The following is a 27,459-nucleotide window of genomic DNA, read 5'->3' on the forward strand; positions in this document are numbered from 1 at the left end:
AGTCCTTGTCAAACCAAACTAGCCTTTATTTTGACCTAAAGAAGTGATCAGGTGGAATAAATCAGGAAGTAGGTAATGAAGGGAAATGCCAATTAGATATGTATGTATATGATAGAATATATCTTTAGTGGAGTCCCTCTTTATCTTATTGTAAAGCATTTTTTAAGTACCAAGGTACTTTCTCCCCCCAGCTTTATTGATATAATTGACAAATAACATTGTATAAGGTTAAGGTTTGACACGTAGATATTGTGAAATTACCACAGTAAGGTTAGTTAACACAACCATCACCATGGATAAATTGTAGTTTTTTTGTGAGAACTTTTAAGATCTACTGTCTTAGCAACTTTCAGGTAAATAATACAACATTATTAACTACATTCACAATCCTATACATTAGATCCCCAGGATTTATTCATCTTATAACTGGAAGATTATATCCTTTGACCTCACCTCCCCATTTCCTCCACCCTCCAGCTGCTGCCAACTACCATTCTGTTTCAGTGAATTTGTCTTTTTTTAGATTCCACATATAAGTGAAGTCATGTAGTATTTGTTTTCCTCTGACTTATTACTTAAAAAAGAAAAAGCTTTATTAATAAATAATTTACATACCATACAATTCACCTACTTAATATGTATAATTCTGTGTTTTTTAAGTATATTCACCTACTTAATATGTATAATTCTGTGTTAATTTTAAGTATATTCACAGAATTGTCCATCCATCACCACAGTGAGTTTTAAAGTGTTTTAATCACCCTGTGGGGTGCTTGGGAGTGTCAGTTGGTTAAGTGTCCAACTCTTGATTTTGGCTCAGGTCATGATCTCAGGGTCGTGAGATCAAGCCCCATGTTGTGCTCTGTGCTCAGCGTGAAGTCTGCTTGAGATTCTCTTTCCCTCTCCCTCTCCCTCCCTACTCTCCCTCCCGCCCCGCACAGGCTCTCTCTCTCTCAAATAAATAAATAAAATCTTTAAAGTGTTTTCATCACCCCAAAAAGAAACTCAGTACCCATTAGTAGTCACTCCCTATTTCCCCCTATCCCTCGCTCCTCCAGCCCCAGGCAACCTGTAATCTATTTCCTGTCTATAGATTTGCCTGTTTTGGACATATGATATAATGGAATCGTACAGTATATGGTGTTTTGTGACCAGATTAATTTTGACATTATGGTTTCTAAAAAGTTACATAAACATTGTCCTTGACCTATATTTCTAAATTTCATAGAATTTTGGAGTCAGGCAGATACCATCTTAAAAATAACTTTTTGTTATAGAAAATTTCAATTATATTTAAGAGTGATGAGTAAATGTTACAATAGCCCTCCAGTAAGCTAGTACTTATCACTAGCTTCCACAGTGATTATCTTGACCAGTTATCAACATATGGCCAATTCTGATTTACCTATAGCCCCCCCTTTCCCCTCCCTACTGAATTATTTTACTATTTATTTATGTATTTATTTATTTATAAATGTTTTATTTTATTTATTTATTTATTTCCTTAAGTAATCTCTACACCCAGTGTGGGGCTGAAACTCATGACCCCAAGATCAAGAGTTGCACACTCCACTTACTGAGCCAGCCAGGTACCCCTCTACTGGATTATTTTAAAGCAAATTCCAGACATTATATTATTTCATCCATAAATAGTTTGGAATGTATCTCTAAGAAATAAAGATTCTTTTTTTAAAAGGCAAAACTATAATATTATTATACCTAGAAAATTAACGATAATTTTTAATATAATACAGTAACTAGCCAGTATTCACATTTTTTCAATTGTCCCATAAATGTCTTTTCACAGTTGGTTTATTTCAAATTAGGAGTCAAACAAGATCTACACTTTGCATTTTGTTGATTTGTCTCAAGGCTTTTTTTAGCCTATAAAATTCCTGTCTTTTTGTCCCCTTAGCACTTATTTATGGAAAAAATTTGGTCATCTGAAAAATCCACATTCTAGATTTTACTAATTATATTCTAGTAGTTTTTTCTTTTTTAAAACATGTTCTTCTACCGTTTTTTTTTGTTTGTTTGTTTTATTTTATTTTGTTTTTTTGTAATCTGGTAGTTAGGGCTAGAGGCTTGATTAAAGTCAGGTTCAATTTTTTAAAAATTTTTATTTATTTAAGTAATCTCTACACTCAATGTGGGGCTTGAACTCATTACCCCAAGATCAAGAGTTGTGTGCTCCTGCAACTGAGCCATCCAGGCAACCCTCAGTTTTTTTGTTTTTAATAAGACTATTTTAGAGGTAGTACTTTGTATTTCTTTTTCTTTTTTTTTTTTTAAGATTTATTTATTTATTAGAGAGAGAGAGTGCATACGTGCATGAACAGGGGGCAGCAGCAGAGGGAGAGGGGGACAGAATCTCAAGCAGACTCCCTGCTGAGTAGGGAGCCTGACATGAGGGCTTGATCTCAGGACCCTGAGAGCATGACCTGAGCTGAAATCAAGAGTTAGACATTTAACCCACTGAGCCACCCAGGTGCCCCTATTTTGTATTTCTTGTATCAGGAAGTGCATGATGTCTGGTAGTCTTTCTTCTTGTTACTGATGAATCTTGTACTGATGTCTACATGAGTAGACATCATCTTAACTGTACCTTCTATCAAATCCATATATCTCCTCAACAGTACTCCTTAAAGGTTCCCAGCTTTACCTCTGGTGAAATATCTTTAAAAGAATCAGTCTATTCCCTTCAGGAGGTTCCAGTGGCCACCTCCTTGTCTAGCAATCAGACTTTATTAGAAGAACACCACATTCTAACCAATATGGCTGTAATTCTTAAATCTGGCTGCCCATCATAGTCACCCAAGGAGTGGCTTTTTAAAAAACACAGAGAAATAATCTTATATAAATGGGATGACAGCACATGTGTTGTTTTTATTGTAGACATTTTCTTGTTTATCTCTACTCCTCTTACATAAATTCCTACCTTTTATCCTCCACCTTTCAGGTAATAATCTAATGTGCATATTTCTGTATTTTTCTGTTCATATAATCCTATGTAGATCTACACATACAGTGGGGTTTTTTGCTTCAGGATAGTATTACAGATTTTTTTTTTCCTTTTAACTTAACAATCCTTCATGAAAATCCCTCCAAGTCATCTAGTTTAACTCAATTCATTCTTTTTAGCGAGTGACTGGGCATATTTGATATTGGAGATACCTTCGTGTATTTAGCCATTCTGCTATAGGTGGGCATTACTTTATTTCTAGTTTTTTGGCCACTACAACTAAGCCTTAGTAAACTGGTATTTTTGCTTCTTATTCCTAGGAGTAGAATTGTTGGATAAAAGGGTAAATCATATTTTCAATTTTAATGGATATTTCTAAACAGCTTTTTTTTTTAGGAAGACTATAACGTTTCAAATTTCCTTCAACAATGTTTGGGGATATTCTCCTATACTTTTCAGGGAAGCCTTTTGTTTTATTTATTTTTTAGATTTTATTTTTAAATAATCTCTACGCCCAAATCTTAACCCGGAGATCAACAGTCACATGCTCCACTGACTGAGCCAGCCAGGTGCCCCTCGGGGAAGCCTTTTAAAAAGAAATATTCCCAGGCTCACCACAAAGATTCTGATTCAGCAGGGCTGTGGAGAGAGAGAGGAATCTGTATTTTTAAAGTTCCTAGATGAATCTGAGGTGGTATTAGAACCTCTGTACCAGGAAATACTAAAAATAATATCTTTGCTTGGTATCAGGAATATCCTCCTTTAGCCAGATACATGTATTAGGATCAGAATATCAGATCAAGACATGAATTGGTGATAGACATGTACATTAAATGTAGATCAAGGGCATGTGCATTTTCCGAATGGAAGGCTTAATTAGTTGTATTGGGGCGAGCCTCTTGGGAGTCACATATCTAGTTTGGAGCAGTTCTTAATAATCTAGCAAGATTTTGAGGAAGAGATAAGCATTAGTGATTGTTTAGGATTTAAGCAGTCAGTGATCGAGAGAAGCTAATGGGGAAATAAAAGAGCTTTACACATATAAAATGTTGTTGAAGAGTTCCTGCTCATAGTAATAGGAAGTGAAATCAAGAGATTTGAATTTTAATTCTGATTAATCTATTTACTACCTTTCAGACCCTGGAACTCATTTTCCCGTTACATAAAATGAGGAGGTTTGATAGATGATTACTATATTCATTTCAATTCCTAAGTAGACTGAAGAGAATGTTCCCTTGGTCATCACAAACACTCTAGAGAACAACTATGTTGGACAGTTTCCTCTGTATATATTTTAAGTCTTGGGCACAAATCCAACCTTCAGAAGAAAAGCTGATTGTGTTTAAAAAATTGAAATGAGGCAAAATGGGGATATTCAGCTGTCTTTCTGCAGAGCCCCTTTTGTACAAGTTCTTCAAAGCCTGTGTTCTGAGACCCTTGTTGGCCTATGGGAAACTATCCATTTCTGAAACTCCTCTTTCTACATTGCAGGAGCACATCTCCATTCAGTTCAGGGATACATATTTGTTATTTCATGAAAAGAACTCCTGAGGTTTGTTTGTTTGTTTGTTTGCTGTCAGGCTGAAGTTAGGCTGCAGGAGAAGAGATGGCTTCAACTTGTATTTATGTTTTCCTCCTCAGGCTCTGCAGATGGTGTGGGGAGGAGGTTGCACTCAGCCCCTGGCCTTGGTCTCTCAAAGACCCCAACAGCAGAAATGGAGCACAGTCTCCATGAAGCCAGCACAGTGCCTGCTTCTCAGGTAGCAGCCTCAGGTCCTACAGTGCTGACATGGGGTGGTGTGTTGGGAAAGGAAGTGTGGAAAGATATGAGTGGTAGGGTTGGTGGTAAGGCAGGAGCATGGTGATGTGGGGCTGTTGGAAGAGAACAAGTTCTATGATTGGACTTCTTTTAAGTGAGAGGAGATTGCCACATGGCCACTACCTTTCAAATACATTTAATTCAGGTCTTTCGTAGTGAGGTCTTACCTATTTTCTCTCATACCCCTGGGGACAGGGTCTGTGGGAAAACCATAGGTCTGGTGTTTCGTGTCTGCCTGTGTGTGTCTATGTGTTTGAAGGCTGCACCTTGCCGAGGCCCCAGGAGGGAATATGGGGAGGATGATCAGTATGGTGCAGAGAACTTTCACCGCATCTCACGCAGTCTCAGTGGCACCGTTATCTCAGAGAGGGACGAGGCTCCAGTCTCTTCCCACAGTTTTGTAAGTAGAATCAGGGTCTATCTATTCAGAGCACCCTCTTTCTTTTGCTAAGGTGAAAAAACAGTGTAGGTGGAGGGGCAGGGGAAACTAAAAGTTGTAATTTGGGGGAAAGTCATGTGCACTCAGCAAACATGATGACACATAGTCATTACTTTATTGACACACATTTTGTTGGAGCCCAGAGGAATGTCCCTTCCCTGTAGCAGTTCTGGAAGGTATATTATAGGGTTCCCTAGAGTGAGAAGAGTCCTAGTAGCCTGGTAGCCTTGAGTGTCAGAAGTAATGGCTGCTGATTGGGTCAAAACCCATTGCACTAATCAAAGGAAGGAGGGAAGACATGGGATGGGGTATTGTTTTTGCCTTTTCCTCCCCACTCCAGTATAAGACTGAATGGGGTCCAGTATGCTTTCATGCTAAAATGAAGCGTGTGCATTAGTAAGAAAAGGAAAATGATTTAAAATCTTCCTCCTGAGGCTTTTCATATGGAATCTATGTAGTGAAAGGGACAGGGACACCAAAGTCAGCAGAGATCAATAACTCAAATATTTTTAGTGGCTGGGTTTATAAATTATCCTTTTGAGAATTTCACACACTTGCCAAAGGCAAGTTGAGTTTTGATTACAATGGAGGTCAGGATGCAAAGCTCCAGTGTGTTAAAGCTTGTTCACCAGGTCAGTTCAATCAAAATTACAAACCAGTTTTAAATACATGATATAAAAATTAAAAGGTATAAAGGATATACAGTGAAAACTAATTCTCTGTCCTACTAGTCTTTCAGATCCAGTTTCCCTCCCAAGCAACAGTCATTTTTTCCAATTTATTGTTCAGAGTTTCCTAAACAACTCTAAACAGCTTGCCATTCTTTTTGGGAAAGGTGGTTGTTTCTGCCTAGCATTTGTTCTCATGTACTGTTAGTGAATTTAATGGAAAATTGTTATTTTTCTAGGGAGTTGGCTTCCTTTCTCCTGACTTCTATATCATTCATTTATTCACTGATTCATCCTTTTAAACAAATGCTTATTGGGCTTATGTTCTAGGTATTGTGCCAGGTGCTGGGGATACAATCGTGAGTTAGATGTAGTCCCTGCTGTCATGGCCTTCACAGTCTATCTGCGGAGACAGATAAAGAATTATAATATGATAGGATTTAATGCTATGGAAGCATAATAGAAGGGACATCTAAACCAGATTTGAGGGATCAGGGAAGGCTTCCTGAAGGAACTAAAACAAATATAGCAGGTAAAGGAACTTGAAGCAGATATTCACTGAATCAAAAGCAGCTCATTTGGTATGGCAGGATTAGATTCCGGTGAGGGAAGGACAGTGTTGACAAATGAGACTGGAAAGAATATAAACAAGAGTCATATCATGAACCACAGTATGGAGTTTGGGAGGATAGAGAGAAGTGGACATGTTGGAGAGCCAAAGAGGAAGTAAAAATCATTGGGACTTGGTGACTGATTGGATATGGGGAGGGGAGAATCAAGGAGAATCACCCCATGAATTATGGGTTGATAATGATGTATTTGAGGGAAGAGATATGTATAATTTTGGATATATTATGTTTGAGATACCTGGTAGGCCTTTGGATGTGACACTTTTTTACTTGAAGTCAAGATTCAAGAATCATAGCCACTGAAAAGAGGAAAAGAATATTGTGAAAAGAGGAGAGCAGCCAGGACATATCCCTGATGAGTATCATATTTAAATGGTTCATCTGAAGAACGCTTAAAGGAGTGAGATCCAGAGAGATAAAAGGGAAGCCAGGAAAACGTGGCGTCACTTTCTTCTGTGCGGAAGAAAAGAATAGTTGGCTGTGTCACATACTGAGAGGATTGGCACCTGGTTCTTGGGCTGTACGGTAAATGCCTGTTATGTACACCCTGCTGTGGTAGGTGCTATGAGCATACACTGATGAAATAACACAAATTCTGCCCTTGAATAACTTACAACTTAGTTAGGAAATAAGATATACTGGTATATAGATTATTGTATTTATTATTTATTTGGTGCCTATAATGTTCCAGTTCCTGTTGAGAGGACAGTATTGGGTTCTGTTGACAGTATTAGGAATACCGGAGTAAAAAGAAATGTATTCTATCAGGAGAGAAAGACAATAAACAAGTAAACCCCAGATAATGTATAATTGAGAAGAATAGAACAAAGCAGGGGAGAAGGAGTAAAGAGGTAATAGTGGTTATTTTCAGGGCTATTTTTGATAGAGTAGTGAGGGAAATCAGCTCTAAGAAAATAATATTTGATGAGAGACCTCAGTAATATGATGGTGTGAGCCATGGGAAGACTATTCCAGTTAACAGAAACAGTAAGTGAAAAGGCCCCCTGAGTTGGAATGAGCTTGGTGTGTTTGAGGAACATGAAGAAAGTTATAGTGAAAAAGGCACAGGAATGGTAGAGATAAAGTGAGAAAGATCAGGGCGCCTGGGTGGCGCAGTCGTTAAGCGTCTGCCTTTGGCTCAGGGCGTGATCCCGGCATTCTGGGATCGAGTCCGACACCGGGCTCCTCCGCTGGGAGCCTGCTTCTTCCTCTCCCACTCCCCTGCTGTGTTCCCTCTCTCGCTGGCTGTCTCTCTGTCAAAATAAATGAATAAAATCTTGGAAAGAAAAAAAAAGTGAGAAAGATCAGGATTGCTATCACATAGCAACTTGCAGGCCACAATAAGGAACTAGCAGGCCTGGAGATAGGAAGATCAGATTGGAGGCTGTTGCAGTGGTCCACTTGAGCTTAAATATGAAACCTGTAGGTAGAAATGATATTTCTTGACAAAGGCAACTAATGGAATCATGGATGAGAAGTGCAAAAGTAAGGGCATTGTCAAGGGCAAGTCATCATTGAATTTAGATGACTTAGGAAAATGTGGTACCAACAGGTGGAATTTGGAAGGATGTTGGTTTGATTTTGTACATCTTAGTGTTTTAGGTGTTAAAGGGGATATTTCTGAGACTTTGCCACAAAAGTGAATGACGAGTGGAGTACAGAACAGGGCACAAGCATCAGTGGTTACAAACTTGACTGGCAAGAGAGGAGACTGGAGTGTAGCAGTGACAGGAGAGAAGGTAGAGTAGTAGAGTTCTTGATTGTACATTGAAAGAGATACATTTTTAGTTCCCAGTATTTAGAGAGTGTACAGAATTTTCTTTTTCAGTTTCTTGGGCTTTCCGATTTTTTTTCTTTCTTATTTTTCTGTTTTTAAATTCCTGTCTCGAACTGATTCTACTGTTAGCATTAAAGAGTTTGCCAGAGACCTAGATGGTAGGGCTGGGAAGATGAGGGCTATAGAGAGACAGGTTAAAGGAAGAAGATCTGCCGTTCCATGTTTCCAGTTCGTAGTAGTCTGGATGTTCCTAGAGGGGCTGATGGAAAGAGTAACGGAGTAAATTGGGTCCCTGTACAGAACTAGGCATATTATCCCTCCATCTCTCCCTTTTTGCCTCACTGTGTTTACCTAGCCATATCCAGCTGTGTGTTAATCCTCATCTTTATGTTTTTTTGTCTTGTCTCACTATAAGGATTCATCAAATGCGAGGAAAAAGCTTTTGGAAACCGGGCACCGTTGTTCCAGCTCCTCTTCCCTCCCTGTCATCCATGACCCTCCTGTGTTTCTCCTTGGTCCCCAACTGTACCCACCCCAACCACAGTTCCTGTCCCCAGATGTCTTGATGCCCAGCATGGCAGGGGAGCCCCATAGACCCCCAGGTAACTCTCCCCAAATCTAATTATCATGTGCCATAATGTGGTACTTTTCCAGAGACAACCTAGAAAGATCAAATCAGTACACCTATGGGGGGGGTGGAGTCCCAAAGTAGGTAGTAATGGGATATGAATTACCACTTTAAGATCAAACATTGGTCAAGATGAATTGTGATTGAATCATTACTTGGTTAACATGGTTGTCTGGTCTAAATCCTTAGTCTAACTACCCAAGAGAATGAACACATCTATCACGATAAGATAAGCTTTTAAGCGACCAAGGGGAGTTAATACCCAGTCTTTAGGATCCTCCCAGAACAGAAAGTATCGTATCTATTAGCTAGTTCCTCTTCTGCTATCCTGAGTCTCAGCTGTGGCATTGTCTAGAAGGACAAGGAGTGAATGGGAGACCTGGAGAGACCCTGTGTATGGAATACCTGTGCCATGTATACAACCCAGACAATCTTGGGGAAGGTGGATAGCATCCTTCTGGCTTTCTTTCACCCTCCATAGTAAGATTTGCTACTTTTCTTCCTCATGAAGAGGCTGAGTCTACTTAAAGCCCGGATTCTCATTGGGAAAGGGAAGGTACTACTGGCATCTAGTGAGTGGAAGCCAGGGATGCTGCTAAACGTCCTACAAGGCACAGGGCAGTTTACCTCCATGACCCCCCCCCCACCCCTCCAAAAATAGTTAGTATCAGCTCAAAGGATTGGTAGTGTTAAGGTTGAGAAATCCTGGCTTACACATGCAAATGCCCTGGGGCAGGGTGTGGTTGTGGTTTTAGAACAGATGGTAAGAGTAGTATTACTGATGTGTTCACATTTTAGGGAGGTTTAGATAAGCAGGGCTTCTGGGTAGATAACTTCCTATTACTCAATGGAGCAGCCAGGTAGCCACCCCTCTCTTGCTGTTGTTAGGGGCATCTGTTGTATCAGGCAACGTTTAGTGTAGCCTATTCTGCACTAAATGCTATAGTGAACATAGGGGAGAAAGAAGGCAGCTCTCTGTTCTTAAAGAGCTCAGAACTGCAATAATCAGAATATACATACATACAAGAGTATACTGCAGATGTTGATGGGTTATAAAATAAAGAATGGAAAGTATTTTTTAGATTTTTTTTTTTTCAGGACGCCTGGGTGGCTCAGGCAGTTGGGCGTCCAACTCTTGATTTCAGCTCAGGTCTTGATCGCAGGGTCATGAGTTCAAGCCCTGCATTGGCTCCATGCTGGGCGTGGAGCCTTCTTAAAAAAAAAAAAAATAGAAGTGACTTTTTAAAATTATATATTTTGTTTCTTAAGTAAAGGGGAATTAATGTATAGAAAAGGCATTCCACACTGTGTATGTGGTAGGAGTAGTGTGAACAAAAACAGAGATCTCAGGGACTGAGCAAGAATGTAAGCAGAAACAGATTAACTGGAGTGAAAGTACCATATTAAGAAAAGCAGAGTGATGTTTTGGAGTGGTGGCTCTAGGAGTAGAGTTGTTACAGTGAGAGTATATATTTGTAATATTAGGGAGCCATCCATGGGTAGGGGGTGAAGGAAGTAGAGTGAGGTAGAAGTATGGCAACATTTGCCCAGGTTGGAGGTAAGAGACTTGATTTTGATGTATATTAAGAATTTTTAAAAATGAGATTAAAAGCAAAGCTAGGCTTCTTCTTTCCCTTACGTGTATGCTCTTATGGCTATGGGGAGTTGAGAGGAACAGTCAAGAACGGTCCTTTGGGAAGGAGAATGGTTTACTGAAGATGCTTAATCTTTGGGTTTCTTTTTCTCTTCCCAGGAACTTCAAGAAGTGTCCAGCAGTTTCTGGCTATGTGTGACAGGAGTGAAACTTGCCAGGGGGTCAAGTACCCAGGAAGAACTCTGAACTACCAGAGTCTCCCCCATCGTTCCAGAACAGATGCCTCTTGGGGGCCATGGTCAGAGACCAACCAGCATATTGGGGCCAGATTCCCGAGTACTCCAGCGTGCAAGCCTCAGCTGACACACACTGCCACACTCCCAGAAAGGCGCCAGGGCCTTCAGGTTTCTCATGCTCAGTCCTGGGGGGATCTTTTCCATTCTTTCTCCCACCCTCCCATTGTGTACCCTGTGTCTCCACCATCAAGCAGTCTTCATGTACCCCTGAGGTCAGCTTGGAATGTGGGTCCTGTTCCTGGGTCTCGAGCCCCTGGTCCTCGAAGAGTAGATATGCCCCCAGATGATGACTGGAGGCAAACCAGTTATACTCCACAATCTGGGCACAGGAGGACAGGGGGAGAGGAGTTTCTCTTTGTTCTAGCAGATGCTCCTGGGAGAGAGCAGATAAGGACAAGGGCCCTGCAGCACAATAGGTGGTAAGAGTCACCCCTTTCCTTTCCTGGAGCCACAGCTTTCTCTGTTAAACTGTACTGTGGAGGAGTTAGCACCCTGCATCCCTACCAGGGTTGTGCTAGTCTCATCTCAACATAGAGTTGGCAGTTTCTCCTAGGGGTAACTGGAATCCCTAACAAGACCTGGCTCCTTGAGAGGAATATTTGAAATTCCCATTTCCATTCACCTAGCAAAAGGAAGCAACTGCCATTTAGGGCTTTATTTGAGCCACTTTAAAGATGAATCCATATTACTCTGGACATTAGCCATTCCTTAGGATCTTAAGGTCACCATTTGATTCCTGGATCCTTTATGCCCCCACCTGCACCTGAGCCTTCATCCTCTGTTCCCTCCTATACTGCCAACTTCTGTTCTCTGTTTTACCCACCTATTCTTATTACCTGAACTTCTGCCTTCCCTATACCCTATCCTTGGAGGGGCATGTAGCTGTGTGGTCATGGTCCTGACCATATCATTCAGGGCAGCCTACCTGCCCAGGTATTATGGACTGTCAGCCTTCCCTGTGCCCCCAAACCTTAGGCCTAGAATGCAGAGCTGCCAACATAACACTTGTCCTTCTGAACAGATGGAGTCAGGCACACTAATACACCTTCCTGTCCTCAGCAGCAGAGCCATTACTGCCACTTGCTCAGTCACTGTTGTAAACCCTCAGAGTCAGCTAAACTATTTTAGGGCCAAACATACTGTTTTTGTAAAGTATTTTTCATTAATAAATCTTTAAGATAGTTGTATTTAATTCCTTGTCATTTGGTTGTCTATTTAATGCCTTTTGTATGCTCTTGCTCTTTTAAGGGTTGGGGGAAAGGCCTGGATAAGCAAAAAATACCAATTCCCAGTGGCCTGGGGCTCCCAAAGAGCCATGGCACAAACATATATATATATATATATGTGAGTGTGAGCATGTGTGTGTGTGTATGTGTGTGTGTGGCTTTTGAGTGAAGGTGAGGAGCTAAATAGTTTAAGGATAGTTGAAGGATATATACTGAAGGTAGGAATCAATGGGCCCCTAAAGTGGAGTGACTTTCCTTGTTATTATTGCTGCTAGTATTATTTATTCCTTTCCTGCTAGGAGGCACTCAGTATATTACAAGCTTTCTTTTTTCCTCCTTAGGGTGATTTTCTTGGGATTCAGACCCTCTTAGAAACTCACTCCTGATCTATGTACTCTGGGTGCTCTCCTTCTATAAGTTTGTGATGTGCCTTCTATCCCTTCCTTGTTCTCTTCCCATGGCTGCCCCTCCCCTTGCCTTCCTTGTGGAATTTCTGCACTTCCTCTGGTGGTCCTCAAATCTTTGAAGCAGGTGGTTATTGACAGTGAAGTGGAACAATTATTGCTCAGAAAGATCCATTTTCACCTCTGCCTCATTCCTAAATTCTCCCTCTAAAAGATATTTTGTGGGCTCCCTTTTCAAAGAATACCCTTTGGACACTTTCCTGCTCTTTTACCTCAGGTCTCAAATCATTGAGATTGACAGAAAGAAGAGGTAGAAAGGTGTTCTTTGAGACCTTTGGACCACTGCTTACCTAATTAACATCATCCATTATGAACAGATTCTGAGCACTTTTACTATTCAGCAGGAGGACGGGCAGGAATTTCTCACCCCATTTGGATCCTATGTCATCAAGACATAGATCTTAGTGGACACACACGATTCAGTACATCTCTTACTGTCATATACACACCTAATAATTATTGACTGAACAGTCAATCAGTTCTTGTTCCACTAACCCCTTTCCCATGAAGGTCCATCCCTATAAAGTTTCCATAAGTTACCTGGGCTCAGATTGTGTATGTGCACAGAAGTACCATATGAAGTATTTCTTATGAAAAACTAATTTCCAATTCTCTGTATCTCTGCCTTCCAAATCTCTATTTTCTGAATGGATCGAGAGGGAGACTGTGTCCTTCTCAGGTGAATTCTGTAGACTGAACATCTCTTGGTGTCATCCCTTCCTTTCCCCTTACCTGCTTTGATTCTTAACCCTTGGAGGCTATTCTGCTCTAACTATATTTTAACCCTGTACCTTCAGACTCTCGACAGTTCCAGGCTCTAAACATAAGGGCCAGCTTCTCAAACTCCATTTTGAACAGTCACGTCTCTAGAACTTACAATGCCCCGTCTGTTTTCCTGTCCGTTACCAACCCAAGTACCCAGATTTGGTAGCCAAATTGTTATACATTTTTTTCTCTGTTAGTAGATTCCGAGGTTTAAGTCTCCCCATCGTACTAGGAGCTCCATGAGAACCAGCGTCATGTTTCTTAGCACTCATTCACTGCAGCTACCAGCAATAGATAGCCCTCCCTCTTCACTCTCTATTGTTTCTGCCTGCCCAGAATTTTAACCTGATCCCTTGGCCTCGTCCTGTTTCTCTCTCGGCCTCAGTAATTTTGCCCAGGTCCCTAGAGTCTGCCCCGCCCCCGCCCCCGCAAAGCGCAGTGCATGCCGGTCTTAGCCCCTCTGTAGGGAAAGAGGGTCCGCCATGTTCCCCGGCGGCGCCGCCGCTTGGCTCTGGTAGCCGCCGCCCCCGCCCCCAACCCCGCCCGGCCCAGCGCCTAGCCGAGCCCCGGGCCCAGCATGGCCGCCCCGGAGCCGGCCCGGGCTGCACCGCCCCCACCCCCGCCCCCGCCGCCCCCTCCCGGGGCTGACCGCGTCGTCAAAGGTGAGAGGTGGACGAAGCCCTGGGGGCCTGGCCTGAGGAGCTGTGTGTGAGGGCGGGCGAGAGACCGTCCCCTCCGGAGCGGGCCCGGAAGGGCGGGCGAGTGACTGGCTGCCTCCCTTGGGGAGTGGCCCCTGGGCGGGCCCCTGCTGGGCTGGGCTGAGTCGGTAGCGGCGACTCCGCGGTCTCTCGCATGCCTTCAGGCCCGAGGCGGGGGTTTCGCTCTTGAGGTCTCCTAGCCATAGGGGTGAGTCTCCTAGCCGCAGTGACCCCTCTTCTTTTTCTCCTGGGCCTGTCAAAGCGGCCCAGAGGCCGCGATTAGCTTCCTGCCCCGCGACAGCTGCATGCCTGGCTTGCCTGGGCGGACCGAGGGGCTTGGAGACCTTCAGCCACGCGGGGCCGGGCGATAAGCAGTCAGAAATCACCTCGGTTTTGGCCCACGCTTGCTCCCCAGTGACAGCCGTCAGCCCGATTCGCGCCGAGTTAGCGCCAGCCGCAGGGGTTCGCGCTTGGCCCTCAGGTGTCACTCCACGCGGAAACTGGGGGAACCATGTGGGATTGGACAAGGGTGAAGAGACGAGGCAGGATTTGGGGGCCCCGGCTTTAAGTGCAGAATAGATGGAGAAAAGGCAGCATAAAAGAGGAAAAAGCATTTACTTCGCAAACCGGTCAACACTGTTTGGTCAAAGGCCAGAAGGGGTTACCCCTCACCTTGCAGAAAAACACCCATAGAAGAGAAAATTAAATATTTCTCGGCTGAGGCAGAATTTATGTATGTTTACCGACAACAGATCAGCAGATTAATTTAAAATAGAGATATTGAGGGTAAATTGACTGTTGCTTAAGATTTCCATGCTCTCTGGGAGAGCCCATCAACTTCAAACACCGCCGTGGAGGTGAAAAACAATCTGAAATGATTTTTCTTTACTGTGTAGCTTGGTCAATAAATTGACATCATTTTAGGATAAAGTTTTCTTTGTTGTATTACGTTTATTTTTGAAAGCTAGATACTTCTTTTACTTATTTATTTTCATTCAGCTTCTCAAATATACTGGCACAATGTTTAAACACTGTTAGTCCAGTTTTTGAAATTTGACTAGATATGTTTCCATTAAAATATTTAAAAACAAGAAAACCTTTTTCCTTTGTGTTTTTTTATTTTAATTTATCAATTTGAGCCTCCTTTAATAATAACACTGATTTGTATCCGGGCTTGTGTAGACAATTTTTAAAAATTAGTAGTATATCCAGTTAGGCCAGGCATTGGAATGAGCTGAATAAAGAGTTATGGAATCCTTGTCCTGAGAAATCTTTATAAAAAGAGAAGGGGAAAAAAAAAAAAAGGTAGTTCAGATTGGTGGTCCTAACATGAAATCCTGGAGTTCTGTGGGGGTTGGGAACAGAGACATGGGCTGCCTCTTCATTTTCTGACTATGCATCTGTGTTGTATGTTCATTCCCCTGGGTACTTTTCACCCTACTGTTAGTTAGATAGGATAACCAGTCGCATTCCCGAGCATTTGTGCTATCCTTATGCTTGTGAATCTTCTTGTTTTTGTCATATATGTGATAATGTTTTCCTGTACTGTACTGCTTTAATACAGTAAAAATAAGATTCCAAACATAAGGCGTATTCCTTGGGGGTGAGTTGTGAATCCAAGATGGTCTCATTTGCAAGTTACTGATATGGAATAAAAGTCATTTGATTTAGGTAAATAGGAAAAGAGCTTGTTGGTATAGAAAATTATAGTTAAATAGAGCTCGTAAGTAAAAGATCTCATGTGCCTAGTAGTATATTCTTACCAAGACAACTTTTATTTCTTTATGGAATTTGTTAGCAACTGGAATGCCTGATATGGATCGCATGTTTAGAGATGGTGGCAACAGAATGGTTTGCACTGTTCATGGAGTCTCTGCTCTGGCTTCCTCAGAAATTACTGGGAAATTCACCTTTCATACAGAAATCCACTTTTGGATTATATCTTCAGGCTTCTTGCCTGCCTTCGTTCAGTAATTGTACCATGATGTTATATTTGATGATAGAGAACACCCTTGTCAGAACATATATGACCACAGTGCTAGTTCGACTTAAGTTCAACTTGTTAAAATCCAGATTTCTTATAAGTTTAGTATGTGCTAGTTTTGCATCTGTATCATTTCATAGTAGTAATATCATGGAAACCATTGTTGGCATTGAGTACAGGAAATCATTTACTCCCTGAACTTTTCCTTATTGTTTCCGAATTTTATACTCTTACACTTCTAGTCAGGAAGCCTATATTTATGGTCATGACGGTTTTGAAAGGACTATAGATCTTTCTGTGTTTAATATCATGTGCCTAAAGTTCACTTCATATGAAGTTTGAGATCTTGGAATACTGTAGGTGATTCATGTATTATTTTAATTAGCTTTTCACTGAAATTATTTAAATTACTAATGGTGATTCCATATCGCTGATTATGGACAATTAGGTTTCGTGGCTAGTTAAAGCAATTTCATTTTTTTTTTTTTTTAAAGATTTTATTAGGGAGCAAGAGAGCATGGTGGGGGCAGGGGAGGTGCAGTTAGGGACAGAAGGAGAGGGTTGAGCAGACTCCTCACTGGGCGTGGAACCCGATGCTGGGCTTGATCCCAGGACTCCAGGATCATGACCTGAGTGGAAAGCAGAGCCACCCAGGCTCCCCAGCAATTTCATTTCTGAGCGTACTCCAGCTGCTGCTGACTCAGGTCAAATTGTCTTTGAAAGTTGCTGTAACCCAGTGGTTTAGGTGAGATAGTATGCCCTCTTAACTATTTTCTGTTAAGCATTTTTCTCTTCTTCAGCTAAGATAAGTTGGAAATAAGAAAATGGAAACAAACTAGGAAAAACGGCTAATTGTATCTGCATGAGTGCCTTACTGCCACATTAGCAAAATTGGTATGGGTAATTAAAGCATAAAACCCTGAATTTATGTATATTGCTCTCCTCCCCAAATTTATCCAGACACTACCCTACCTTTTATTTCCAGATATTTTAAAAATGTACTTTTTGCTATATAGATGAGGTCCCAGATTTGTAAAACTCGACTGTCTCTTGAGATGATTGAATCTCTTAGTCTTGATATAAGAATCCACCTTTACCACTTAGAGGGTGTTGTCTGTATTGTATATATGTTCATTTTAGTATGCACATTGTGACTTTCCTTCGCATTCAATATATTTTCTTTATTTCCTAGGTTATATTAACCTTATCTCTTAAATTATCAGACTTTCAGATTGAACTAAAATGCTGAAGTGTGTGTCTGTGTATGTGTGTCTTAAGCTGATATATTCCTGTGTCTGTGTATGTGTGTGTTAAGCTGATATATTCCTGATAGGCAGCTTCGTGATTCATTTTGGTTCTGTTGCCAGCTGCCCTGCTTATAAGTCTGAGGTCATTTGGCTCAAGTCTTTTCTAGTACGTAGCTTTATTAGGATTGCTTATTTTCATTACAGATTGTTAGATGACCCACATAGGTCTTTGGGTCACATGGCTACTTCAGTGTTTCTTGCTAGTTCTATTTCATCATATTTTAAAGCAACTTGAATTTTAATTTTTGTTTACTAAATGTATTTTGTGGACTTACCTATCTAAAAAGATAACTCTTGAAAATGATTTTTCTTTTTCCTTCCACCCCCATTAAACTGTTAAACATTCTAAAATAAATCTTCAGTACCATGTGTCCTAGAGAAAGCAAAGGAACAGAGAAAATAGTGTCTGTGAGTGTGTGTGTATGAGAGAGACAGAGACAGAAAGATGAAGGGAGGGAGGAAGGGAAGGAGAGAGAGCACTGTGGTAACAAGTCATCTTAGAAGGAAAATGCCAAGGAGGAAATATAGCTGCTCAGTAGTAAGGCAAAAGCTTTAGGTTCCAGAGTTATTGAATGAATTAGCAAGAATTGTAAGGAAAAGTTTGATGAAAAGAATCTTGATTTATTAAATGAGGTGTACTTTAGTACCAATCATATGACTTCATTTTATCATAATGTTTATTTATACACAGATAAAATTGGCTGAAGATAATTGGGCATCCTTGTATGTTATGTAAAATTTATTTTGGAACATCAAAGTAATCAAATAGCAAATATTAAATGCCTGCTGTATGCTATAAACTGTAGAGAGACAACAGAAGTATAAAAAAAATGAAGAACAGTCTTGGTCCTTGGAGAAATAATACTTATGAAAAGTTATTTATATATGTCATAAGGATGGGTGCCATTAATAATTGCCAGATAAGTGACTGAGCCAGTGACTTGTTTGAGTTCAAAGGAGGTTGTGATGACTCTGGACTTGGAATGGTCTAACAAGCGTTTATACAAGGAAGAAGGCCTTGAAGGAAGGGTAGGATTTAAATAGGCAGAGGATTGGGACCATTTATTTGTGCAACATTTATTGAGTACCTGCTTTGTACCAAAGCATAATAGGCATTGAGGATACAGAATTGGATTAGATATAAGTAAGATTCTCTTGGAGAGCTGGCAGTCTAGTGGGGGAGACATTATTGCAAATAAATAATATATAACAAGGTATGTACAAAGTGCTACTGGAGCTCTAAAGTAGGAGTTGACTCTTATTTGGAAAAAAAGCATCAATGAGAGGATTATGTTTTGAGGTGGACCTTGAAAGATGAGTAGAATTTTTCCAGATAGAAGGTAGGACTGGAGTAGAGGAAACAGCAGCAGAAAGGCATGGAGTTTAGGGAAAAAAATAAATAAAAGCTTGAAAATGTGTGACAGAAGTGTGTAAGTGCTTGGCTATGAGTGGCAGGAGATGATGTTGGAAACCATCTCTTGTACACTAAGTTGAGGAGCTGAAACTTAAGCTAATAAGCAGTATAGCCTCTGGATGATTAAGTGGCTTTGGAGCCCAATTGCCTGGGTTTGAATCCTAGGTTACCTTAATAACCTTTTCACTGGAGACAAGATACTTAATATCACCAAGCTTCAATGTTCTCATCTGTAAAATAGAATTAGTAAAGTATTATTATGGGGTTTTTGAAGGATTAGTGGAGATAGTCCATGTAAAGTATGTACCTTAGAGCATGGTCTGGTACTTGATTGTTTCTTGAAATTATTGAATCTGTTAGTCTGGATATAAGAATCCACCTTTATCACTTAGAGGGCATTGTCTGTATTGTGTATATGTTCATTTTATATGCACAGTGACTTTCCTTTGCATTCGATACATTTTCTTTATTTCCTAGGGTCTATTATCTCTTAAATGGTAGCTATCATCATTATTATTGAAGGTTTTAAAATAGAAGAGTGATCCAGTATCTTGGTTTTTGAAAGGTAACGTGGTATTGTATAGAACAAAATATTAGGAGGGGAGAGGCTTAAATCAGGGTGTCAGAGATTAATTATTGAATTTTTAGAAAGAGAATTCTAAGTGTTGTAGAGTGGGCAGAATTGAAAAGATTGTAGTAATTCTAGGGGGGAAAAGTCCTTATTCAGCATCTTAGGACCAAAGAAGTCCAAGTGCAGAATGACCAAGGCATGCGTTAAGGGAAAGAGAGAAACCAGATATGATGCAAATTCTGAATAATTTTAAAAGTAGATATATTGGGGCTTCTGGGTGGCTCAGTCAGTTAGGCGTCTGCCTTCGGCTCGGGTCATGATCCTGGAGTCCTGGGATCAAGCCCCGCGTCAGGCTGTCTGCTCAGCCGGGGACCTGCTTTTCCCTCTTCCTCTGCTGCTCCCCCTGCTTGTGCATGTGCACACGCTCTCTCTTTTTCTCTCTCAAATAAATTTTAAAAAAAAATAGATATATTGGATCAGTGATTGGGTGTGGGAACAGGTAGAAGGGCAAAACTTTTTAAGGAAACAATTAGACTAATTTTGCTCTAGGGATTGATTAAATTGAGCAATTGTAGTTAGAGGCAAAGATTGGAATGACATGTAAAAGGCTGGGAATGGTCAAATAGGGAAGGATCCTGGAAATAAGTTTGAGGCTTCCCCCCCTTTATTCTTTAGTTCTTAAGAAACTACCCCAAATTTTTGAGCAGGTTAATCTAGCAGTGTTTTGTACAATCAAGGAGGAGGGAAAGTAGAGCTGAGTTAGATTTTTTTAGTACACAAAATAATAAGAACTTGAATTAGCATTGCAGCAATGGAGTTGTAAGAAAATGAAGAGAACTTGAAGAATCAGTAGGACTTGGAGTCTTGGAAGAGAGCAATGACACAAAAATTTCAAGTTCCAGTGATGGAGTGGTGATAACCATGTCAAAAATAAGACAGGAAGGGGAACCAATTTTGAAGGAAAGGTACTATATTCAAATAACCACCACAGATTAAAAGGAACCCAAGGGATACCTTGAAATTTTGAAGAGTGTAGCGTAGGATTTATTGAATCTTTTTTTACAGCATGTGGCCAATGCATGCTTCTAATTCTGGCATCAGAGTGGGTAATGCCCATTTTCATGATGAGGAAACTTTTGATGACTCTTTGAGCCAGAAGAGCATTGTCGTTTTGTTGGTGTAAGACAGTTTGTATTGGAGTAGCATTCTGAAGACCTGAATTTCAACCATGGTTCTACCTCTTACTAGTTGAAACACCTTGAGAAAGCCATTTAAGTTCTCTGAACCTCTTATCCCATTTGTGAAATGGGGATAAAATCTGCCCTACCAAACTGCCAGGATGCCTCTGAGAATCTTACAGGTTTGTGTATGTGAAATTACATACTTTGTAAACTGCAACTAAAGCAGTATAAATATATTGTCATTGCTATATAAATTAGTGTCAAGATATACAAGTATTTTAGAAACTATATATCATTAATTCAGTAAACATTGATTGTTAGCAATGTTCTAATCATTAGGTATGTAGTGATGAAAAACATAGCTTCCTCCCTTCAAAGAGTTCATAAGCACATGGGGGAGGTATATTTACAGTGCAATTAATAAGTGCCATGATATAGGTGTGGATTATATGCTATGATATAGGACCGCAAAGGAAGGGACACCATTAACTTAGTCTGGGAACATGGGAACAAGAATTGGAACACTGAAATGAGGTTTAAGGACAAGAAATTAGGTAAAAGATGGGAAAAGTGTACCCCCGAACAATAGGGCATGAAAAAGCACAGAGATTTTTAAAAAGTGTTTTAATTTTAAAATGAAAATAAAGTATCTGGAGTGTAGAAAGTATTTGGAATGTGAGGTAGTGACAAAAGATGAGGGTTGGAAATGTAAGCAAGGTTCACATCACAAGGGATCTTGCATGCCATGTGAAGATAAAGAATTGGGATTTTGTATGATAAAGCCAGTCGTGAAACAAGAGAATTTTGAGATTTGAATTTTAGAAAGAATATACTGAGTGTTATAGTAGGCAAAATTGAAAAGATTGTGTAATTCTAGAAAAAAAAAAGTCTTTACTTAGTGTCTCAGGACCAAGGGAACAGAAACAGATCAGAGAATTATTTAGGACTTATTGGCCATGTAGGGTGAGGAATAAAGGGAATTCTAGGATAATTCCTAGATGGGTAACTATTGGTAATGGTTTAGGGGGAAAAATCATACCCTAAATTCTGGACATACTAAGTTTGAGATATGTATGGAACATCCAAGTACAGATATTTGGTAGTTTACAAGGAATCGAGTTTAGGGGAGGGATCTGGACTGAGCAATCTATTTGAGGGTCCTCAAAATGTAGATTTTAGTTGAAACTCTGGTTATGAATGCGATCACTAGTTCAGAGCAGTGTGATAGGAGGGGCAAGGACACACTGACATTTAAGGATCAAGAAAAAGACTAGAAGTCCATGGAATAGAGCAATCAGTTGTGACCGGAGAAGTACAAGAAAAACCAGGTGAGTGATTTCAAGAACTCAAGAGAGGAGAGAGTTATTGATGGAAGAATAGAGCAGAAGCCAGATAAATATGGATTGAGGAAAATAGACAAAAAGTCAGAAAATGAAGATTGTAGATTTGAATACCCTTTCTAGAAGCTTAGTTGTCAAAAAGGATATATATAGCAGAAACGGATGAGGAATAAGGGAGAGTTACTTGTTTGGATTTTTAAGATCTTAAAGATGTTTTTATGCTCCTTTATATGCTCAAAGGAAAGACCCAATGGAGAGTCAGAGGAAACAATAGGACCATGGGAGGGGTGGGGAGGGTGATTGAAGTTAAGAGGTTGGGGGAGTGGGATGCAGGACCCAAACAGTGTTTAGTAAAGTACAGAAGGAGTACCTCTTCTCTGAGATGGGGAGAAATTTAAAGATGCATAGTGGTGTAGATGTGGATGGAGAGGAGCAAGAAAGTGAAGTTTGGTCTGAAGGCCTCAATTTTTTCTGAAATTGGACCCAAAGTTGATAACTGAGTAAGAGATAAAGTTGAGTGAAGGGTTCAGGAAAGAGGGGACCATTTGAAATCACTGAGGAGCATGGGAGAGAGAATGTTTAATAGGATTGGTGAGAAATGCACATGACTAAGTTGAAGACACTGAATTTGTAGTAGCACTGGGCCATTTTGATGACTTTATACTAAGCACCCAAGTTTAGAAGCCAACTAATCCAAGAATTGCAATTTTCCCTTATAGGTAGAATAGGACAAAAGGGCAAAACAATTTAAGATGTTTTTTTAAAAAGTGCGTGGATGATGGAATACCTTTAAAATTGTAAGAAGCAAGGGTATCCAGAAGGGAGGATGATAAGGAGGGGCTGCCAGTTTCTTTTTCTTTGTTTCTTTCTTTCTTTGTTTCTTTTTTTTTTTAAAGATTTTTATTTATCTATTTATTTTAGAGAGAGAGAGAGAAAGAGAGAGTGAGTGGGAGTAGGAGCAGAGGGAGAGGGATAAGCAGACTCTGTGCTGAGCTCCGAACTTGACATGGTGCTCAGTCTCAGGACCCCGAGATCATAATCTGAGCTGAAATCACGAGTTGCTTAACAGACTGAGCCACTCAGGCATCCCTCCAGTCTCTTGATAAATTGAAGAACAGATGGAGTAATGGGAGCAGAACTGGAAGGATAGGAGGTTTTAATCATGGAGTGAGAGATTGGAGTTCAGAATTTCAGAGGCAGAGCAATAATTACAGCCAAGGCTGAGGAACTGAAGAACATCTCAGTTCCTAAGTTTTACGTAGATCATCCCACATGGACATCGATGATGGAATTGAGTGGAGAAGGCTTGCAAGCCAGGAACCGGAGTTGCATGTGAGAGATGACTAGAAATTTAGTAGATGGCAGGGACAAGGATAAGGTAGCTGGAAGGCATGAACCTCAAGGAGAAGATATTTTTTTTCTTCGTTGGAGTGATGAAATTGGAAGTGGTAATGTGGAGCTGCACTAAGACCAAAGCCCTCTCTGGTAAGAGTAGTGGAGTGTAGAAAAATGGGCAGCATCCGTTTTGAAAAAAGTGTTTGAAAAGTGCTGTCCTTCAGGGTAACTAAGATTTCTTTAAGCTAGAGAAATGATAACATTACATGAAGATCTGAAGAGGGTGTGTGTGTGTACAGGGGGAGAGGGGTGAGTTAAAAAATATATAATGGGAATTCAAAATGAAAAGGATTGAGAGGGAGGAGAACTGCCAGCGATAGCATGGTGTAAAAGAAATACAGAGATAAATTCAGAAATATAGATGACAGGAGGGACTTTATTTGGATAGTTGCCAATAATGGTAATGATGAGAGGCCCACCTAAGTTGTTCAGTTGGCATAGGCTGCAGGCACTCCATTAGGTGTTGATGGCCTCATGGGGCTAGTAATTTGTAGCCTTTGCTTGGAGTTGGGGAACAAGTTTAGTTAATTTCTAGGATTCCTTACCCAGTAGTAGAAAAAGTAGTATCTGGGCCCTTCCCCATCCCTGATCAATATGTATCCCTGGTTTATTTTTCCAGCTGCCTAAATTAAGACCTGCTTTAGAGTTTAGACTTTTTTTTTTTTTTTTTTAGCCACTTTACATTAACTTGTGAATGTTATTGATTACCATACAGATATGTGCTTCTTTCCGAAATTTGGGTTAAAGGAAATTTTCCAACAGAACAGTTCGGTCAAAATGAATACTACCAAATCAAGTTTTCTAGTGTTGGAAACTTAGTGATTTGAGATTATTTTGTAGCTCTTTAGCTTATTCCAGCTAATCCTCCTTTTTAGCCACTTCAGTTATTGACCCTTTACATTACATTTACATATATTTATGTTCTGTTTTTCCCTATCACAAATATAGAGGAGTAGGAAAAATATCTGAAAGTAAATAAGGAGAGGGCACCTGGGTGGGCTCTGTCGGTTAAGTGTCTACCTTCCACTCAGGTGATGATCCCAAGGTCATGGGATCAAATTTTGCATTGGACTCCCTACTCAGAGGGGAATCTACTTCTCCCTCTGCCCACCCCCTCTTGTGTGTGCATGCGCGCGCACACACGAGAGTTCTCTCCCCACCCTCGTGGGTGCACACGTGCAAAAATAAATAAATGAAATCTTTTAAAAAATGAAAATGAGAAAAAAATATACAGGAAGAAAATCCTAGAAAAGCAAGAATCAGTGACCGAAGATGAATTAGAAGTAAAAAGAGGGGTGCCTGGGTGGCTCAGTCATTAAGTGTCTGCCTTCAGCTCAGGTCATGATCCCAGTGTCCTGGGATCGAGCCCGCATTGGGCTCCCCTTGCTTGTGTTCCCTCTCTCGCTGGCTCTCTCTCTCTGTCAAATAAATAAAATCTTAAAAAAAAAAAAAAAGAAATAAAAAGAAAAACCATTTAAAAGCCTGAAAATAGATGGGAATGCTTTGAAGTGCCTTAGGAATTGCAAAGAATAGTAGTAGCTGAGAATATTAATTTTTGATGAAAAAAACATTTTTAACTCTCTTGGCCAGCAGGGTCAATAATTGACCCCCATTAGGCTAAATCCTATTTGGTTGGCTTTCTTTTGCCTGGTTAGATCACCTGCCATAGCTCTTTTATCCTGCCTCCAAAGAGGACATGCTTTTTTCCTCTTATATCTTTCTGCATGCCTTTTCTTATGTACTGACATACTAAAAGGTACTCTTTAGAAACTTCATTTTCTACTTTCAGTGTTGTGTTGTTAGAACAACACTGATCTTCTGTAGTGTTCATCTACTTTAATTTATGGTGGCATTTCTTCACCCTTCCACCTGTATACATTCCTTAAAATGTATCCCAGCTGGTCTTGAAATGTAAAAGCATGCCTTGGGGTACCTGGGTGGCTCAGTCGGTTGAATGGGTTGAATGTTGAGCATCTGCTTTCGCCTAAGATCACGATCTCAGGGCTCCCTGCTCAGCGGGCAGTCTGCTTCTCTCTCTCCCTCTGCCCTGTGCCCCCCACTTGTGTCGTCTCTCTCAAATGGATAAATAAAATCTTAAAAAAAAAAAAAAGCATGCCTTGAGTTGAAAAGAAGTGGAAAAGCATAGGTCTATAGATGACTTACCCATGAGCATGAAGGCAATGTATGCTTTTTTTCAGAGGAATAAAGACCTGGCTATTTGTTAAAGAGGGCAATACCTCAGTGTGAATTGCAGTGGATCATTCACAATGTACATGAAAGAATGAAGTAACACTGGTGACTGGTTGAGTTGAGAGGATGGGAAGTGGTCTCCCAGTTGGGTTTTTAGGAAGTTTTGTATTTTGCATAGAATTCAGCCAGTGGTAGAATTATGTTGTTGATTATTAGAAAGCGTACATAATCTTGAATGCAGGATCTTAAACAGTATCTGTTTTCCTGAATAGAGTGATAAAAAAATTCTCTTGACCCGATGAGAAAAATATGATTCCATCTTAATCGCAAAAATTTGTACTTAAGAGGTATTTAAACTTTTCGGGGCGCCTGGGTGGCACAGCGGTTAAGCGTCTGCCTTCGGCTCAGGGCGTGATCTCGGCGTCATGGGATCGAGCCCCACATCAGGCTCCTCCGCTATGAGCCTGCTTCTTCCTCTCCCACTCCCCCTGCTTGTGATCCCTCTCTCGCTGGCTGTCTCTATCTCTGTCGAATAAATAAATAAAATCTTAAAAAAAAAAAAAAAAAAAAAGGTATTTAAACTTTTCATTTTTATGATGTCCAAAGTAACTTGTGATTTATTTAATAATCTGTTATTAAAATCTGTAGTTTTTAAACAGTTGGTTTACTGATAGGGGCAAATTTGGTTTGTTTAATCTTTGGCTAGAGAAAAGCATACTTTAACAGAGGGTTTTTTTTTATTAGAATCTGGACATACTATATTTGGGGGAACAAAATGTATTTTAATGCTTTGTTCTAAATGTAGTGAAAAGTAGTGGGTATTAATATGTTCTAATGAAGACAAAATAAGGAAGTTCAAATTTTATTTTACTGAGTGTCGAAGAAAGCAAGAGGGACTGGCAATTTCAAAGCCTTTTAGAATCGGTTGACAGCCTTCTGCCTTAGTTCTTGTCTCACTTCTAAAGTATTGAGTTCTTCCTGATTTGTTTTCCTGGTAAAATGGAACATGGTTATTTGTGATTGTTTCTCAGGTCATTGATATAATTCTAACCCAGGCTCCTCTATTTAGTTTTTTTGTTTAAGTTGAAATGTGAAGAAGCAGTTGGTCCTATACATTTCCAGTCTTCTATATAATAATTGATCATTACAATGATGATTCTGAAACATCAAGAAAATACTATATACTGTATGTCCAAATATAAAGTGAGTTTTTTCTAAAACAATTTTTATTTCTGAAAAGAGAGGGCTGCCTTAATTTGAGTCTATATATAGACTCTTACTCTAAATTTCTCTATTGCTTTCTTTATTTTGAAAAACAAAGTGCTATTTGGTAAAGAGCCTAAAACTACTTCTAACTGATTTCAATGTATAATGAAGTCACTTGTTGGAGTCTGCGAAAAAGGAATCTAATAAGTTTAACAGGTATATAGTAATTTTTCCTAGGTATGTGACCCCAAATTTTGCTAGATACTATTGAAAATAGACCTTATAGTTTTCCATTCCATATAACAAATATCAGTTTTAAAGAGTACAGTTGGTAATTAATATATATGGGAAGTATGACTTCGGATAAATTTGCAGTGATAGCATTTTATGTATATTCAAAAAGTGCTATATGAAATAACTTAAATGGAAGTGAAGATGATTTGCCTTTGAAAAGAGTGTTAGATGACTCAAAAATGACTCCAAAGATAAGGAATACACTGATGTCAAAGATGTGCATAAAGATTTTGAATGAAAGTGTTTTGTGAAACATGGAGGTAGGAGAAAAAGCAGTATTTCAAAATTTTCATGATTTATTAATGTTTTAAATGTATATGTGCATCTAAATTAATTTAAATTGTATAAGTATTTGACTGTTTTATCTATATCTCTAAAAGTTTCTTTTTAAGTTGGCCAGAAAACATCACTTTTAACTTTCTTAGAAACATGGTAGTTCACCTTATATTTGGGACTTCTTTCTATTCAGGCTTATGTGGTAGTAAGTTTACATTTATTGTACTTCATTAAGGTAAAGAGTGTATAATATGATTTGTGAGTTCTGCCAAAAAATGTAATGGCTTAGAGAAAACTTTAGTTACCCTGAAAGAGCTTTTAATTTTTGAGGCAGTT

At 39.8% G+C, this 27,459-nt stretch overlaps 2 protein-coding genes and 1 long non-coding RNA gene across 31 annotated transcripts in view; 2 read left to right on the top strand and 1 right to left on the bottom strand.

Moving 5' to 3' along the window:
- Positions 1–12,004, top strand: part of USP54 (ubiquitin specific peptidase 54) — a 141,388-nt gene extending 129,384 nt beyond the window's left edge. For 10 of the 17 annotated variants that reach the window (XM_044386163.3, XM_057308783.1, XM_057308780.1 and 7 more), the window contains 4 exons: positions 4,604–4,722; positions 5,041–5,181; positions 8,710–8,896; positions 10,676–12,004. In XM_044386163.3, coding sequence (XP_044242098.1) covers positions 4,604–4,722; positions 5,041–5,181; positions 8,710–8,896; positions 10,676–11,235 — 1,007 coding nt within the window. In that variant the 3' untranslated portion in view covers positions 11,236–12,004. Of the gene's footprint in view, positions 1–4,603; positions 4,723–5,040; positions 5,182–8,709; positions 8,897–10,675 lie in introns of those variants that run through there. The other 7 variants (XM_048219243.2, XM_048219244.2, XM_048219241.2 and 4 more) reach the window with 2 other exon arrangements.
- LOC113259182 (uncharacterized) overlaps positions 1–14,182 on the bottom strand; it is a 47,203-nt gene extending 33,021 nt beyond the window's left edge. For both annotated transcript variants that reach the window (XR_006410108.3, XR_008958082.1), the window contains exon 1: positions 13,917–14,182. This is a non-coding gene — a long non-coding RNA (uncharacterized LOC113259182). The remainder of the gene's footprint in view (positions 1–13,916) is intronic.
- Positions 13,823–27,459, top strand: part of PPP3CB (protein phosphatase 3 catalytic subunit beta) — a 50,467-nt gene continuing 36,830 nt past the window's right edge. For 6 of the 12 annotated variants that reach the window (XM_044386170.3, XM_044386172.3, XM_044386171.3 and 3 more), the window contains exon 1: positions 13,825–13,929. In XM_044386170.3, coding sequence (XP_044242105.1) covers positions 13,845–13,929 — 85 coding nt within the window. In that variant the 5' untranslated portion in view covers positions 13,825–13,844. Of the gene's footprint in view, positions 13,930–13,958; positions 14,174–27,459 lie in introns of those variants that run through there. The other 6 variants (XM_044386173.3, XM_048219247.2, XM_026504471.4 and 3 more) reach the window with 5 other exon arrangements.

The sequence above is a fragment of the Ursus arctos genome, unplaced genomic scaffold (assembly GCF_023065955.2).
Source record: "Ursus arctos isolate Adak ecotype North America unplaced genomic scaffold, UrsArc2.0 scaffold_7, whole genome shotgun sequence".
Lineage (NCBI taxonomy): Eukaryota > Metazoa > Chordata > Mammalia > Carnivora > Ursidae > Ursus > Ursus arctos.